The following is a 17,329-nucleotide window of genomic DNA, read 5'->3' as shown; positions in this document are numbered from 1 at the left end:
AACTTTATTTACTATAGTTACTTTGTAGATTTTGATTATTATTATTATTACAAAACCACTTATACAGTATATATACTTTGGCAATTTGAAAATAGCAGATTTGCGATGCGTTGTGAGCTTGTAGATCTGCTATTTTCAAAGAATTTGTATACATTTTACACGTTTGAAAACTTGTGAAATGGGACCTTCTGCATAATGAGTACTTTTACTTTTGGTACTTTAAATACATTTTGATACCAATACTTTTCTACTTTTACTCAAGTACATTTTGAATACCTTACTTTTACTTGTAATAGAGTATTTTTACACCGCAGAATTTATACTTTTGTTTAAGTAAAACATTTTAGTACTTTTTCCACCACTGGTATTCAGTGCATGCAGTGAGTGACTGTTAGTGCACACAGGACGAGGGAGTCAAGGGACACAGCATAGCGACCCTTCATTTCAATAAGGGCACACGGCAGAGCCAAAACCTGCAGAACATGTTTAGCACACAGCCATAGCCATGGTTCACATGACGCTTGGTGCCGGAGTCCCCCTGGTCTAAACAAGTTGTGTTCGATTTTTCGAGCCGCAATAGCCCCGCCCCCCCCCCCGCCGCGAGCCGTTTCTCTGTCTGGGCAATTGTTCTAGGTGTCAACGGCGCGTTAACACCTATCTGCGCCCCGCTATAGTAATGGTAATAGTAATGGTACTGTAAGTTTGAGCCTGACATCTGAGATTCATGAGGGGGGCTGACCAATTGACTGTGGGGGCGCTAGCCCCGACGCCCCCACGTCATCGGCGCCCCTGACTAAGGCCCTACATCCTCCTGGTGGGGGCTCCTCACTGGCAGGGTTGCCAGATCTGCTCATTATAATTTCCCCGCAAGATTTTATTTGAAAATAGCCGATCTACAAGCTCACAACGCGTCGCATCGCGACGCGTTGTAAGCTTATAGATCTGCTATTTTCAAATAGCTGATGTATATGTTAAAGTGCTCATGAGGCCCATAGTCGCTTCTTTTGGGCTGGTTTTCCTAGACCTGGTTGCTTGTTTCTCTCACAGAATCTGGCAACACTGCTCACTGGTAGGTGAGTCAATAGGATACAACAGCAGTGACAACACAGAAATGTGTGAGGGGAGGAATCAATTGGCATTTACGACTAAATTCGGGGAGAAAAAGGATCAAAAAGCTAAAAAAAAATAGATAAGTATATAGGTATAAGTGGTTTCAAACAGAATGGCATTCTACAGAAACCTTTTCTCCGGGTCTCGGCGGCATTTGTCAACGACAAGCCGGCCGTGTATGAGCGAGAGACAAGAAGTCTGACAGCTCTGGCATTTCACTGAATCACGCTGTGTGGACCCAAGAGCTGCGGCTCAGCTCCCCTTGGAGCCAACGAGGAAGCCTTCCTCCCTCGCATATCAGCGGAAGAATAAGCTGACGGCACCATTACTGTCACTATAACCTGACCCACCACGTCTGGGCTGGTTGACACAAAGATTGTGTCGCCGGCATTCTGGCTTATTTTGAGCCGCTTGGGCAGGAAGAAAAAAAACAAAACAAACAGAAACATATATATACACACCGTACATTGAATTTTTGTTTACCACTTCAGAAAGTGGTCAACATCCGTGCGATCATATCTTTTGAGTCAAACTAAACTAGCTTGGGGCAGGAAAACATTTACAGAAAATAATATATATACATTGAAATGTGTTGGCCACTTTCAGAAAGCGCTCAACACCCGTTTGCTGTGCATTCTGATCCGTGTCTTTTGGGTCGAACTAAACTAAACACTGAAACGTCAACATGATGTGCGGCGTAGAGTGATAAACGACGGTGCAATTATTCCGTTCTTGCAATGTCCCTCCCTTTTTGAGATAGCAAATACATGGGACTGCAGGAATCAACAACAGCCAACTTACGAAACCCCTCACCCACAACACCACCCCCCCCACCCCCAACCTGGAAATGCCACCCAGTTAAATGTGACATTTTCCTCTGGGGTTTTGAGACAGGGGGGGCACGAACGACCGCAATTAGTCTCACTTCCTGATGTTGAGGTAGCCGGCCTTTTGGATGAGGGCGCGGTTGACAGGCTCGGTGTCTCTGTCTGGCATGTAGACCGTATCCTCCACTGACAGGAGCTCCCTCTGGGACGCGCGCATGGCCTCCGCCTCCGCATCCAGCTGGGCCTGGATGCTGCAAAGTCACACAGGAGAGAGAGAGAGAGAGAGAGAGAGAGAGAGAGAGAGAGAGAGAGAGAGAGAGAGAGAGAGAGAGAGAGAGAGAGAGAGAGAGAGAGAGAGAGAGAGAGAGATGAGAGAGAGAGAGAGAGAGAGAGAGAGAGAGAGAGAGAGAGAGAGAGAGAAGAGAGAGAGAGAGAGAGAGAGAGAGAGAGAAGAGAGAGAGAGAGAGAGAGAGAGAGAGAGAGAGAGAGAGAGAGAGAGAGAGAGAGAGAGAGAGAGAGAGAGAGAGAGAGAGAGATGGGCTTTATATCAAAGCGCAACTCCACCACTGAGATCAGCCAACTATTGGGAAATGAAGTTTACGTTGCAATAAAAAAACATAATGGCCAAACGGATATATCGGTCATTGTTTCACTTTTTAACCCATTAAGACCTGAGGCCAATTCTACAAATGTTTCTATGTCAGTGGTTCTCAAAACCTTTTCATGTCAAGGACCACCCAAAATAATATGAATTTGGCCGCGTACCCCCATCTAAATGAAAAATTGTTCCAGGGAGTCCGGGATCCTCAGAAGCAAAGATTTGAGTTACAAATATCAGATCTACTAACTCGTAGCTTGCTATTTTTGAATAGCCAAAGTATAAAATAATGGATAAAGTGGTTAAAACCTAAAATGACACAGATTCCTTCCCGGTCTAAATGGGTTGATCATCGGTATCGGCAATTATGGAACTTATTTTATTTATCTTTTGCTAACAAATTAAACGTTCTCATATAGAAACTTCAATAAAATCTAGGTTTCTCAAATTGATTTGAAAATGCTGCACTTTTTTGACAAAATATGGGTCAAAACATCAGCCAATCGGTGATAGAAATCTGACCCAAAAATCTGGCATTGGTCTGAATCCACATTCTATCACATGCTACAGTTCATCACAGGCATCAAATACGGTAGAGACAAAGAGATGTGGTCTTTACTTTTGTGTCATGGTGGATACAGAGCTAAGAAAGGTGTCCATCTTCTTTGAGACCAGCTCCATGCCTTTCTTGAAGAAGTGAACCTAAGAGAAGTGGCAAAGTTAAACCATAACAAACCTTGTGTTGAGCTCGACATACCAAAACCTAAAGGACCTCTTCACCCATTTTAAACCCATTTTCAGACAATTGGTCCTCACTAACGTTCATTATAAGATGGCACCATTTCTCAAGCAACTAGCTAGCTACAGTATGCTTCAACTAATTTGCTTTCCAGTAGGAGTTATTTACCCGAATAGAGGGGACATGGAAGTAAGTGTGTGTGTGTGTGTGTGTGTGTGTGTGTGTGTGTGTGTGTGTGTGTGTGATCCACTTCTTTCATTTTAATCTCATTTTGTGTTAGACGGAAGCATTTGAAAACTGTGGGAGCCAACGCAAGAGACATTTCCATTTATCTTATGCATATTTAATATCTGCGGCTATTTGATGTTTCTTATTTGCATAAGAACTATGTCACACATGTTTGCTATGTATATTTAATATCTCTTTTGATATTTGTATTCTTACTTTAACTCTCATTCTTGCACAACCAACCTCCTGAAAACATGTGAAGTGACAATAAACTGTTGAAGTCAGCTAGACTGTTACAACAGTCGGGTTAAGGCTGGGCAACGTGTCTTCAAAAACTATTATTATTTCAAACTTTTGCCTCGAGTACAATTAAAGAACGATAAAAAGCCCTGTGAAAATAGCAATGCAAGCTCACAGCAAACACGTTGTGAGCTTGTAGATCTGCAATTTTCACTATTTCCATAAAAAAAACATTGTACAATGAAGTGAAATACAGAGTTAAGTGGTTATCAATTTGGTCGATTATAAAAACAAATCTATCCGAATGTTGATCATGTTGATTCGTTGATATATGAAAACTAAACAAATAATTATAAAGAAATAAACCTGCATCTCGATTATTATTAACATCAGTTTGGATATATTTTGGCGTAATTGCCCAGCCCTAAGTCAGGTGCATGTTAGGGAGCGGTAGGTAGGTAGGAAGGTAGGTAGAGTAGATAGAGTAGTAGTTAGGTAGGTAGGTAGGTAGGTAGGTAGGGTAGGTACCTGTGACTGTGTGTATCCCAGCATGGGCTCCAGCATGGCCACTCTCTTGCGGTACTGTAAGGCGTTGAGGGCACAGTAATACTGCATGGAGGCCTGGTGCTGCTTCCTCCTGGTGTAGGCCACCTCTTTCACCATGTCTGCCTTCATCTGTTCAACACAAGAGAGTTAAAGGCATAGTATGGTGGTGGAGTAGTGTGGTAGTGTTTACCTGCAGAAACACACTTTTGTTTGGCCCCAAAAATATTATTCTTAAACTTTTCAACTACAGTGCCCAAAATAGGGACACCTCATTCATAGTCATCTCTTCACATTGACTGAGGTAAAACACAAAACAAAAAACATTCACGTCCATGTAACAATGTGTTAATGAATAGTAGCTGATTGATGACACTACAGTCAGTGTATTGAGTCATTGCATACAGAGTGACACACACACACACAAACACACACACACAGTTTTGCAACCAATTCATGACTCAACTAATAACAAGCGTTTCACTTGGTTAGCCTGCTAAATGGAAAAGAGCAGACAGACAAAGAGCAGAGCATCATTATAAATGATGGTGCTCTACCCTGCATACCAAGGTGAACACTCACACATACAGACCCACACAAAACACACACTCCCACGACGTGTACTCACAATGTACACTTAACTTAACCACTTCTTAAACCCTCTATACTTAGTCAAACGGACCTGAGTTGCAACTGGACAGTTCTTGTTTCCTTCTACAACAATGTCCAGAAATAGCAGATCTATAAGCTCACAACGCGTTGCAAAAGTGACACGTTGTCAGCTTGTAGATCTGTTATTTCTGGTGAATGTTCCTCCATAATAAGAGGTGTTGGGGTTCAAGGGAGGGGTCAAGCCTGCAACCATGTAATACGCAGAGACGCAAACAACACAGAAAGGTGCTCTTCAGAGCAGAGTGTATATACGGGCATGGCACACTGCAGCTATTTCCTATTTGATGTGCTTTAGAAAGCACTCCCAGTGCATTACCAGCACATTACTGCACTGCACTGCCTTACACCTTCCAATCAATGAGAACAAACTCACTTAGTGGAGTCAAGCACTTCATACAGTAGTCACTCCACCAAAAGGAGCACAAGGAGATGAATCAACCCCCCTTCCCCCTGCATATTAGAGTTCTCAACTATAAATAAATGACCATACTTTTAGGCCAGGAAACCCGAAAAGTTGTAATTATGAACAACAATAAATGGGTGCGTGAATAAAGTCACGCATCCAACAAGCTTTGAACTGAGTAGATTGGACCTTCCGTTCCAGAGATAATGGCCAAAACATATTGAAAACAGCCACATTCGCAGATTTTCGATTTGAGTTTTGGCCATTGTTGTCCGTTTGTCTTTAATAACACAGGCTAGGAAGGTCGGACGGCAGCAAACTAGATACCTGAGTAAAGTTCACTTTGAGCTGCATCCAACACATCCACTGCCATTTCCGTAGGCCTTACCGTTAGGCCGCTAGGTGCAGTTGAATTGTTTTTCTTATTTGGAGGTAATAGATTATTTTTTCTTAAAAATATATATATATTATTACTGATTCAAGATGAAGTCGGTTAGAGGTTCTACATGCCGGTTTCTAATTTATATATTGTTAGTTAACTGCCCATGTTCAGGAAATTTTCGCCAAAACTAACAGTATCTTACCTTCTCGCTCTCCTTCTTCTTGGGCAGCCGGCTGTACTTGACCATGGCGGCCTCGTGTTCTGGAAGAGGTGAGGATTAGGAGAGAAGGATGGGAAGAGGGGAGAAACCAACCCAAAGGAGAGTGAAGAGAGGGGAGAGAGGAAGTAGGGCAGATGGCAGTGGATGTGAGGGTTTCATGGGACAGATAAAGCTGATTTATACCATATTTACACGCTAACGATCAGAACAGAAAGCGACAAAGTGCCGGTGCGTCTCACTTTTTATTCTGCATTTAGACGGAGACGCAACAGTGATAGAAAACACTGTAGTGTGCATGCCAGGTGGCTAGGTGGCGGTTGTGACGCGCTGCCAGATAGAACAGTCACGCATGCGTAGAACCACTTCCATTCTACTTCCTATCACAGCTACTTGTTTACAGCGTCCCTGTTTCCCCCCCACCTATGTAACAGCATACACGACGTGAGACATAACATCACACGTTTTGCCCGTTTACATAGAGACGCCAGGCGAAGCGATTTCAAAGATTTCCACCCTGAAAGGGGGTTTCCACTTTTTTTGCGCGTTAAACCCCCCGAAAATGCTGTCTAAACGGAAGGCACATCTGGTATTTTATTTTACCGGGCGTCCCGCACCGAAAATAGCCGATCTACAGTGAGTTTGTAGATGTTTTTTGCGAGTCAACACTTACCATCACTGGCGATGCCAAATATCTCCCTCAGGGTGCTGATCTCTGAAATATACAATATTCCATACAAACAAGGTCAAAAGTCACAATTAGACAGATGGTCTACTGCTCTGTGCATGAGAGGTGACAATACATCAATAAGCTGACAAAGATTAATAGACTCCACAGAATTGGAAAACACTGTGGTAGATTGTAACGGGTAACTTAATCAATTCACTAACCAAATGATAAACGCTTTCTAAGACATAGTACAGTACAGCGTCTTGGAATTGCTGAATAATTGCTCAATATTCTAGTATCTATCATAATCATGAAATCTAAAGTGTGTGTGTGTGTGTGTGTGTGTGTGTGTGTGTGTGTGTGTGTGTGTGTACTGTGGCAGTGGTGGAAAAAGTACTCAAATATTTATAATATAATTTATAATATAAGTAAAAAGTAGCAATACCACAATGTAGAAATACTCTGTTACAAGTAAAAGGCCTGTATTCAAATGTTACTAGTAAATGTACAAAAAAGTATTGGCATCAAAATATACTTAAAAGTACCAAAGTAAAAGTACTAGAATGTTTGAAAATAGCAGATCTACAAGCTCAGTGCGGACGCGTTGTGAGCTTGTAGATCTATTTCAAATAGCCTATGTATAAAATATGGTTAATGTATGTCTTATAATATAATAATGTATATCTGAAAAGTAAATAGTTTTCAAATAATTGTAGTGGAGTAAGAGTACAATATTTGCCTCTGAGATGTAGTGGAGTAGAAGTAAAAGTATTAGAAATTGGAAATACTCAAGTAAAAATTCAAAACTTTACTACTTAAGTACATGTACTTAGTTACTTTCCACCACTGGTACTGTGTATACGCCTACCTGTGAGGTCCTTCTCTCTGAACTGGATCAAGGGGAAGACCATGCTGTCGGCCATCTGTGTGGCCAGAGCGGAGTGGAGCGCGTTCAGCTGGAAAAACACGTACAGTATGGAGTCAGATTATTCCACGAGGTATTATTAAGCAGTGTACAAGGCACAGACAAGCGAATATAAATACCCAACAAACACCCGGGGATTTCAATTTATTTTAATGTGTTGCACTTGCTGCCAATTACTACTACAAAAAGCTGCATAAATCATATCATATTTTGCTGGAGTGGGCTTAGTGCACACCCGCACGCACACGCACGCACGCGCACGCATACACACAGTAGAACAGTGCTCTTAAGCCATTAAGACCTGGAACGCATCTGTGTCATTTTTTGATTTGAGCTAAAAGCATTATTTTACACTTTGGCTATTCAAAAATAGCAGATCTACAAGCTCATAGCGCGGCACTCGGTGCCGCGCTATGAGCTTGTAGATCTGCTAAAATCGCGAAAATGTGTGCAAATTGATATATTTTATATTCTTTAAAGCGATCATTTTAACTCAAATCTTTGCTTCTGGGGTCCCTGGAACAACATATTTTGAGATGGGGGTCCGCGGCCAAATACATATCATTTTGGGGGTCCTTGACATGAAAAAGTTTGAGCACCACTGATATAGAAACATAGGTTTTTCAGAAAACTGTTAGGATTTAGAAGACATTTGTAGAATCGGCTTCAGGTCTTAATGGGTTAAACTAGAGAGCATTAAAAAATCTGCCACACACTCTCATATTAAAACTCTGCACCAAACATAAACAAACTGGCAGGATTATTATGCTACTAATGCCTTTCAATGAGACAGATGGCAACTCATCTAACACAGTATGCACCGGATTTGGTGCAGTAGAAAAAGCTGTTTTCCCACACAGTGTTGATGCAGTGGTGGAAAAAGTACTCAGATGTCTCCACAATATACAAATACTCTGTTACAAGTAAAAGGCCTGTATTGAAGTACTCAAATCTTTCAATATGTGTCAAACATTTTTTTGAAAATAGCAGATCTACAAAAAGAACACTGTTCATTTAGACACATCGGCTCAGGAATAACCAATACCATTTATTAACCATTTACCATATTGCATATATAACCATTTACTGCAATATTAACCATTTACTGCAACGATATTGCATTCAGATTTGGCGGTGTGACTCTGCTCATGTGATATTATAGATTGCCTGCGCACGCAGGACAACAGATTCTGAAATCACAAACCCCCCCAGAGCAGAGCATAAAATACAGTTTTACATAAACACAACATTGAACCTTCAATGCATAATTCAATGACCACATATCATAGTGCAATCCATATAACCACAGCACAATCCACAGAATCAAGCTATTAGCAATATGAAGTAAATGCCACAGGGAGGAGGCCGGGGGAGGTGGAGGGAATTTGAAAACCACAGCTGTACAACCAGCTGAGACAGCTAAGCACGTAGAATGAACAGTGACCAGAGGCTGGTTAAATGAACCGCCTGAGATGCACTATGGGTATGAGGGTGTGTGTGTGAGTTAGGTTGTAGCGAATGAGAATGACGTGAGGTTGAACATACTGATTGTGGGAGTACTTATGAATGAGCTTGTTAACGAATAAATGGGGGGGGGGGGGGGGGGGGTCCGGGGAGAGTGAACGTAGCATAAACCTCCTGCCTTCCGTGTCTACATGAACTATCGCTACGCTGAATTCATTTTATGTTTACATTGAATTGCCTTGATGTTGAAATGTGCTATACAAGAGACGCTCACGATATATATGCTCACGCACATGTATGATTGAAGTGCTAACACAGCTCTCACCTCCACCACAGTTTTGGCGAAGTGCTGCAGTGTTGTGATGACCTCCTCATCCCCCTTTCCAAGGGCAAAGTTCTACACAGACAAACGAAGAGCAAGGGAGAGAAGTTTAAAACCATGAAACAACAGTATATACATCCATCCACCAGCCTTACACCCTGGAAGCTATGATGTATATATATAAAATCACCCAGTTCTTTTAAGAATTTGGGTATGTGGCCTTGTGGTGTAAAGGTCCGTACATGCCGGGAGCATACATTTCATGTTATTAATTTAAACGTCTGTCTGTGTTATGAGTACATGCACAGCACACAGAGCACGATTATAATGAGGCGATTAAACAACAGAATATATTTTTAGTTTATCAACCTGTATGAATGAGGCATCACCAAAAAAAAAGTGTGTGAAATAATCGTCAAGCGTCAAGTCGCTAAGATTTAGGCCAGTGGCACTTTTTAATTTCAAGGAACCCCATAACTCTCAGAGTTTACAGACCTGTAAGGGTCCCTTTGGAAACCCCCTTCGCAAGGAACACTGAGGGTCCCTGGACCCTACTTTGAGTACCGCCGGTTTAGGCTTTCTGAAGCAATGAATGCTAAATACTCTGCTACTGAAACTAAGCCACGGTGAGATTCCTTCACGTTTACGATCCAGCATAATCTCTGTGATTTAGAAGGTGTTTCAGAGAGGTCAAATGGCCCATGCCTCACTCAGCATGATTTAAGAGACCTACAGTGATGACATCAGCAATTTATGTGTCTTATCAACTGCAAGTCCAACTGAGTGTGTACTTAGAATTCATAGTGCTACATCCTATAGGACAATAAGCTCCTCCGACTGTTAATGCAAAACACAGAGGAAAAACTACACACCGTATTGACCGGGGTCCCCCAATTTCTATACTTGGTCGTCGGTCCCCCCTTTTTTTTCTCTCCTCTACACTAAATCTCTTCGGCAAAAATAGCTGACCTACAAGCTCACAACGTGACGTCTTGTGAGCTTGCTGTAAATGGCCTATTTTCACTGAACGTGAGCATAATGACATGCCCGGAATAGGGACGATGGGATTCATGTGGCTAAGCCTTTAATAGACAGTGATAGTGGAGAGTAGTGGAAAGACATACAGCAAGCATCTGATATTTTTTTGAAAATTCTAAATATTTGTTTTAACATTTTGTTTAACGTTATTATTTTAAAAACTTTATTTTACTTCTCGTCGATAACAACATTCCCAAAATAGGGAAGCTAGCTTGAAAGTGGTTGTTAGGTGTGTTGCTCGGGAGACGTAAAGCCTGGAGGAGCCGAGGATAAAAACCGAAGACCTTTCACGGTCGGTCCTGCCCGCACATAAATATCTGTGTTCCAATAACGTGATCTCTTAGACGATCGATGTCCTTTCCAAACAGCTGAAGACTATAAAACAAACACTATTGTGTGCTCTCAGAGGTAGCTAATCAATTACCTTCTTCTCATATTCCAACAACTGCCGGGAGAGCTGCTCTGTGGCCAATCCCATCTCACTCTGGGGGGGAGAGAGAGGGAGAGAGAGAGAGAGAGGTTAGACAGCATTAGGCTAACTCATTGGTTCGCAAACATTTCCATTTCAACGACCCCCATAACTCTGAGTGTACAAATATATTTTTAACCCCCTCAAGGAACCCTGAGGGTCCCAGGACACCACTTTGAGAACCCCTGGGCTAAATAAAATCTATAGAAGTGGTTTTCAAACGTTTTGACACAGGCACACACACAATGATTACCAATGATCTATAAGCTCACAACGTGTCGTGATGCGAGCTTGCAGATCGATTTTTATCTTCTTTCTTTTTCATTAATAGAAAATTAAATAAATGAGTGAAGAAAAAACACTGATCTATAGTATACAGTAGATCTATAGTATATTATCAGTCGTAGTGCAGGATTGGTTAGAGGTTTGTAAAAGTAAAAGAAAAACTAATACTGCATGTATGTATGTAGCTTGTATCTGCAATCTGTTGTACAGCCAACAGACACACAGCGCGCGCACGTGTGTGTGTGTGTGTGTGCGTGCGTGCGTGCGTGCGTGTGTTACCTGAGCACCAAACACCCTCTGCATAGACTGCAGCAGCTGGTTGGTGTAGTCTGTAAGGGTCCCGGCATCCTCCTCAAACACGCTAAGCAGAGAGCGAGTCTGTGGAACGATACAAACACACTTTGTTGACCAATGACATTACAGCAGGGGTCTTCAATAGGGGGGGCCTCCGGGACCCCTAGGGGGTCCTCAGAGTAACTACAGGGGGTCCGCTAAAATCTTTATGTGATGGGGAACATTAGCAGATCTAGTTCTGGGGTCTGGGCCGAGTACACAACAATATCCTTGGGGGTATAAAAGTGGTGGGCCCTTACGGGTCTATTTTCCCCTCTAAAGCAGGGGTCTGTCTTCAAGGTTTTTTTAGGCAAAGGAGGACCCCTTAGCTTAGAGAGCGACGAAGCAGGGGACCCCCACTACATAATGTAGAAACAAGACCAGGAGACCTGGTTCTGCCAGACCCAGAATAAATTCCTAGTTACTTTATAAGGACTTCGTATGACAGACTTCGTATTACGTGTCAGCAGTGGTGGAAAAAGTACTCAAATTCTTTACTTAAGTAAAAGTATCAATACTGCAATTTAGAAATACTCCATTACAAGTACAAGTCCAGAATTCGAAATGTAGTTGAGTAAAAGTACAAAAGTATTGGCATCAAAATGTACTTGAAGTACCAAAAGTAAAAGTACTAAAATATTTGAAAATAGCAGATCTACAAGCTCACAACGCGTCGCGATGCGACGCGTTGTGAGCTTGTAGATCGGCTATTTTCAAATAGCCTAGGTCTAAAATAGGGCTAAAGTGGTTAATGTATGTTTCATAATATCATAATTTATATCTGAAAAGTAACTAGTAACTTAAGTTTTCAAATAATTGTAATGGAGTAAAAGTACAATATTTACCTCTGAGATGTAGTGGAGTAGAAGTAAAAGTATAGACAATTGGAAATACTCCAGTAAAGTAAAAGTAGCTCAAAATTTTACTTAAGTACAGTACTTGGGTAAATGTACTTAGTTACTTTACACCACTGCGTGTCAGCCTGTGTCCCTTTTATGCCCATGTATGGAGAAGAAAGGGTCCCTTTTATACAGCCGGTCTTTTTCGCCCATGTATGGACGAAAGGGGGCAGAGCCTCATGTAGGCCGACCCCTCTGGGTCTGGCAAAAAAGTGTAGCTGATTCGACTTTTTCCTAGATTTAATAGACAGCTTCATAGACGTGTTTGACAGCACTACCGTCATAGTTGTGAAAAGTAATGTTTTTTTTTGTATTATTGTTTTGTTTACACATTATCCTTTCTACTAACATGTTGGATTCATGTTAATGTGTATTTTCAGACATTTAACCTCGATACTTAGAATACTTCTACAATCTACAAGCTCAAAATGTGTCGTGCTGCGACGCGTTGTGAGCTTGTAGATCTGCTATCTTCAGCGAATGTTATCCCCAGAATCGGGATGCTAGTATTCAATGAAATAAATGAATTAATTAAAATATCCATGAAGGCAGTGACAGATGGGTGTGGTGTTAACCAACACTCAAATTGTGTTGTGATGGGAAGAGTTTAGTTGGACTAGGGGTGCAACAGTTACTCCAACTAATCAATTCTATAAATAATTGATATTAACAGTGTTTGGGAGGGGGAAAAAAAGGTGTGATCTGACAGGAGTTCAAGGTACACTAAACAGAACATCCTGTTTGGGTGTTGTGGCGGCTTTCTCTTGCCTTGAGGTGTGGCAAACAGGTATGGTAGATAACTATGAAGAACACACCCAGTTTTCTTAAAGTCCACTTACACTTTGCATGTATTTGCAGACCGAAAGAAAAGACATTTTAACCCATTCAATCCGCAAACGCATCTGTGTCATGTGCCGCGCTACGAGTTTGTAGATCTGCTATTTTTGAAAAATCTTGAACATTTGTGCAAATCTTTGAATATGTATATTTTTTGGAAACAAAATGTTTAATTCAAATCTTTGCTTCTGGCTGCGGGGGTGTTCCTGGAACAACATATTTTGATGGGGATCGGCGGCCAAAAACATAATTTTGCGGGTCCTTAGTTGAGTAAGAAAAGGTTTTAGCACCACTGATATAGCAACAATAGGTTTTCAGAAAAATTAATACAAATTAAGACATTTGACAGTTACAAATGTTCACTTTAAAACATTTATATTCAAAGATTTGCACAAAATGTCAAGATTTTTCAAAAAATAGCAGATCTACAAGCTCATAGCGCGGCACTCTGTATATCTGCAATTTTTGAATAGCCAAAGAAATCGTAAAATTACTGAGATGCATTCCCGGACTGAATGGGTTAAACCAAATAACACAGGCCAGACTTGCTGTAAAGCTGTAAAAATCTGAGGCTCGATTTAGATTAGGAGAATGACCAGTGGCCAGTGGGCTTACTGGAATATACAGGTTGTGTTAAGATTTGGTTATGCAACAAATGGCACAAAAGTGGAACATAGTCCACTTCTTGTGTCTGGTAACAAAGAAGCTAGTATGCTGTTATGTCCTAGAGCCTCGACTGTTGAAGGAGAGCATGCAAAAAACATGCCTCCAGTGTTTGTTCCACTTATGTAAAGATCAGCTGTGTGTGTGTGTGTGTGTTGTGTGATGTACTGTACAGTCTTTAAAGACCACTTAAAGACCTATAAGCTACTTCAGTGGTTCTTTAAAGTGGAGTCCAGGGACCCTCAGGGGTCCTTGGAGAGGCGGGTCGGTTCCAGGGGGCGCCCAGCAGCAAAATGTGTTAATATACTGTAGCATCAAACTCAGTTAAAGGTAGGGTAAGTGATATTTTTTGGTTAAAACCAAAAGTATTTTGTTAAAAGGTTAAAGCACTATATTCTGATAGTAATCATTGCTATAGAGTGTTTGTTCAGTAACAGGAGTCTCCCTGTCTCTCCAGCTCTTTAATAAACAGAAAATAATGTTTCCGGTAGGTGTCAAAATCTCAGCCAATCAGGCGAAAGTACCCATTTTTAAGCTTAATTTTTATAGTGTTCCAGTTCCAATTTTGTCTGCTCATTTCTTAGCGTCATCACTTCCAATTTCACTTGTTTAATCTGTATCCTGATTGAGTTCTCTATGCTAATTGGATAAAATTGGAAATGAAACTGAAACTGAAACGAAAATGCATTTTCTGTTTACTAAAGAGCTGGAGAGACAAGGAGACTCCTGTTACTGAACAAACACTCTATAGCAATGAGTACTATCAGAATATAGAGCTATTTAACACTTATTTTAACCAAAGAAAATCACTTACCCTACCTTTAAATCACTAGAACCACTATAGGACCACATTGGAAACAAGTCTCAGGGGCTTGTCTCAGCCTTAAAGGGATAGTTCACCAAAACAACTTTTTTCTATCGATTAGTCACCCCATGGAGACTTGAATTAATGGATTTAAAAAAGAAATTGTCACGTTCCTAAGCCAATAAGTTGATGACCAGCGGACCGGCAAGCAGCGGTTCCGGTAGGAGACACAAAGGAGACTCTTTTGTGTCTCCAATCAGTCCTACCCACGACACAAGGGTCTAAATGTCTCAATGGAAGAGTATAAGGAGACCACCTCCAACCACTGCAGATCTGTGCTACCATACAGATTGTTTAAAGCGACACTATGTAAAAATGTTAATAGAGTAATAACTTATACAAATTAGGGGTGGTTGTATTTTGTCTCCCTGCTCTTCTATTGAGACATTTAGATCGTGTCAAAGGTCATGTCTCACCTAGACACAGGAGGTGACACAAATCTTTACCTGACATTCAATTTATCCCCTGAGCTCAAAGGTAAAAAATGTCAGCACTTGCGCAGGAATCCGGGTTCAAATCCGGGGCAGAAGAGGAAAGTTACATAGTGCAGCTTTAAATAAACTTTTAATCATTAAAATACGGTAAGGCCCGGTTTATAGCTTTAACGAAAGGACACACAACCAGTCAGAACAGACCGGCTTTTCCATTTTTAGTTGCCTGCAAGTGAAGAAAGGGACCTCCTGACTTCACTTGCAGGAAGAAAGAGACCTCCTGACTCAGGAGGTCTCTTTCTTCGATGTTGTATGTTCAACTTGTCTAATGTGCAGTGGTGTAAAGTAAAGTAACTACAGTACATTTACTCAAGTATTTCCAATTTTCGGTACTTCAACCCTATATACATTTCGGCCATTTAAAAATAGTGGATCTACACGCTCACAATGCATCGCGATGCATTGTGAGCTTGTAGATCCACTATTTTCAAAAGATTTGTATTCATTTTATAACTTATGGTATGCTAAATTCTGCCTAATGAGTACTTTTACTTTTGGTACTTTAAGTATATTTTGATGCCAACACTTTTGCTCAAGTACATTTTTAATTCCGGACTTTTACTTGCAACATTGCAATATTGATACTTTTACTTAAGTAAAAACAGTACTTTTCCCACCATTGCTAATGTGTCATCTAGGTCAGTGACATCACCATTCATTGAAGATGCACATGATGATGCATTAGTAGCAGCATGGCCCTTTCTCCAGCATGTATCTCATTTCATGATGCAACCCCAGCACACTCCATGAAATAAAAAATAAATTAAACAAAAAACAACATAGCCTATGGCAAATTAGCAATAATATCAATGTATGCTCTCAATTCACATCTATCAGTAATTCAGTATTCAACAGTACTAGCCTTTGGATCAAGACTGTCATAGATGCATTTTTATTGAGTCTGACTTCATATCTATATGTAAATGTCAAAATAAATAAAATACATCTATGCATAGTCTTGATCCAAGGCTAATTCAGACAGTATACCCTGTTGCTGCTGCCTGGCTACTAGACCAGTTCCAGTGGAATGGAATGACAGCAGCACTGAAACCCCCTCTCCCACCCACACTAGCCTTATTATGAAGCAATAGCAGAGATACAAGGCCCACTTTGGTGTCCAGGAAAAAAACTGATCTAAGACGCAGACAGATCATCAATATAGGTTTACAATATATTGATGACATTGACAGAATGGCTGCGATTACGAGCTGATCAGCCTTGTTTTATAGTCCATGATCGCATGGAAGATAGATGTCGTTTGCCTCCCCAAAAAGACAACCAGCTATGATCAGTTCTTTTTTGGGCGAGCGACACCGTGGTACCAGATAATGTATATATGAGCAGTAGGAGGATGGGATGCGCCCCTCCGCCCTGTTTAACCAGGGGAAGACCTCTCTATTCTCCACAGCCAGCCACACGCAGATAAACACCAACAATGTCAACTCTGTGTGTCACTAAAACAGGCCGCGACCGACTCGATCAGATCGTCACCAAACGTCCCGCATTTAGATCCATAATAATAACAACAACAACAATGAAAGCTGGCTGTCATCGCCTACAATGGGAGCAGGATAGTTGACTGCTAGCCAGCAGCTTTTCTTCCACACAGAATTATTATGTCTTTCTTATCTTATCACCGTGTTGTTGTTTTAAAGCACATTAACGTCCTCCTACCTGAGGACTGTCCTGTAAAGCGTCCTCTAAAAGCAGTTTGTGATGAACAGCCGGCATCTTGTTGAGAGGGAGAGACAGAGAGAGAGAGAGAGAGGAGAAGGGGAAAGGAGACCTGAGGGGCTTGAATTATTTAGACTAGATTAAAGTGGACTACGTTTCCCAGAGTTCCGTGCGACACGTAGCGAGTTTCGGACAGCGTTGCCATGTCCGCTTATTACAAGTGACTTAATTTGGGCTTGTTTTTCTGTAAAGTTGGAAGTTGCGGGGTGTTGCGGTTTTTCGGTCTTGTTTCTGAAGTGTAGTTGCTTATTTGGGCTTGTTTCTAAAGTGTAGTTGTTGTTTATTTGGCTTGTTTCCTGATGTTGTTTAAAGTAACCAGTGATTCTCAAACATTTTCGTGTCAAATTAATGTGATTTGTCCCTAGCTAACCCCCA

General features: G+C 41.2%; 1 protein-coding gene across 1 annotated transcript in view; it reads right to left on the bottom strand.

Annotated features, from left to right (window-relative positions):
* Positions 1–17,020, bottom strand: part of appl2 (adaptor protein, phosphotyrosine interaction, PH domain and leucine zipper containing 2) — a 36,622-nt gene extending 19,602 nt beyond the window's left edge. Inside the window, exons 1-10 of the mRNA XM_080437509.1 lie at positions 16,895–17,020; positions 11,412–11,510; positions 10,803–10,862; positions 9,344–9,415; positions 7,498–7,585; positions 6,633–6,674; positions 5,945–6,003; positions 4,271–4,417; positions 3,155–3,237; positions 2,036–2,188 (exon numbers count right to left, since the gene is read on the bottom strand). Of these exons, the coding sequence (XP_080293635.1) occupies positions 2,036–2,188; positions 3,155–3,237; positions 4,271–4,417; positions 5,945–6,003; positions 6,633–6,674; positions 7,498–7,585; positions 9,344–9,415; positions 10,803–10,862; positions 11,412–11,510; positions 16,895–16,951 (860 nt within the window). The 5' untranslated portion in view covers positions 16,952–17,020. The remainder of the gene's footprint in view (positions 1–2,035; positions 2,189–3,154; positions 3,238–4,270; positions 4,418–5,944; positions 6,004–6,632; positions 6,675–7,497; positions 7,586–9,343; positions 9,416–10,802; positions 10,863–11,411; positions 11,511–16,894) is intronic.
* Positions 17,021–17,329: the final 309 nt, after the last annotated feature.

This window comes from Gymnoscopelus braueri (assembly GCF_963280865.1).
Source record: "Gymnoscopelus braueri genome assembly, chromosome: 9".
Taxonomy (NCBI): domain Eukaryota; kingdom Metazoa; phylum Chordata; class Actinopteri; order Myctophiformes; family Myctophidae; genus Gymnoscopelus; species Gymnoscopelus braueri.
The sequence above is the reverse complement of the archived record's forward strand: the minus strand, read 5'-3'. Positions and strand labels throughout refer to the sequence as shown.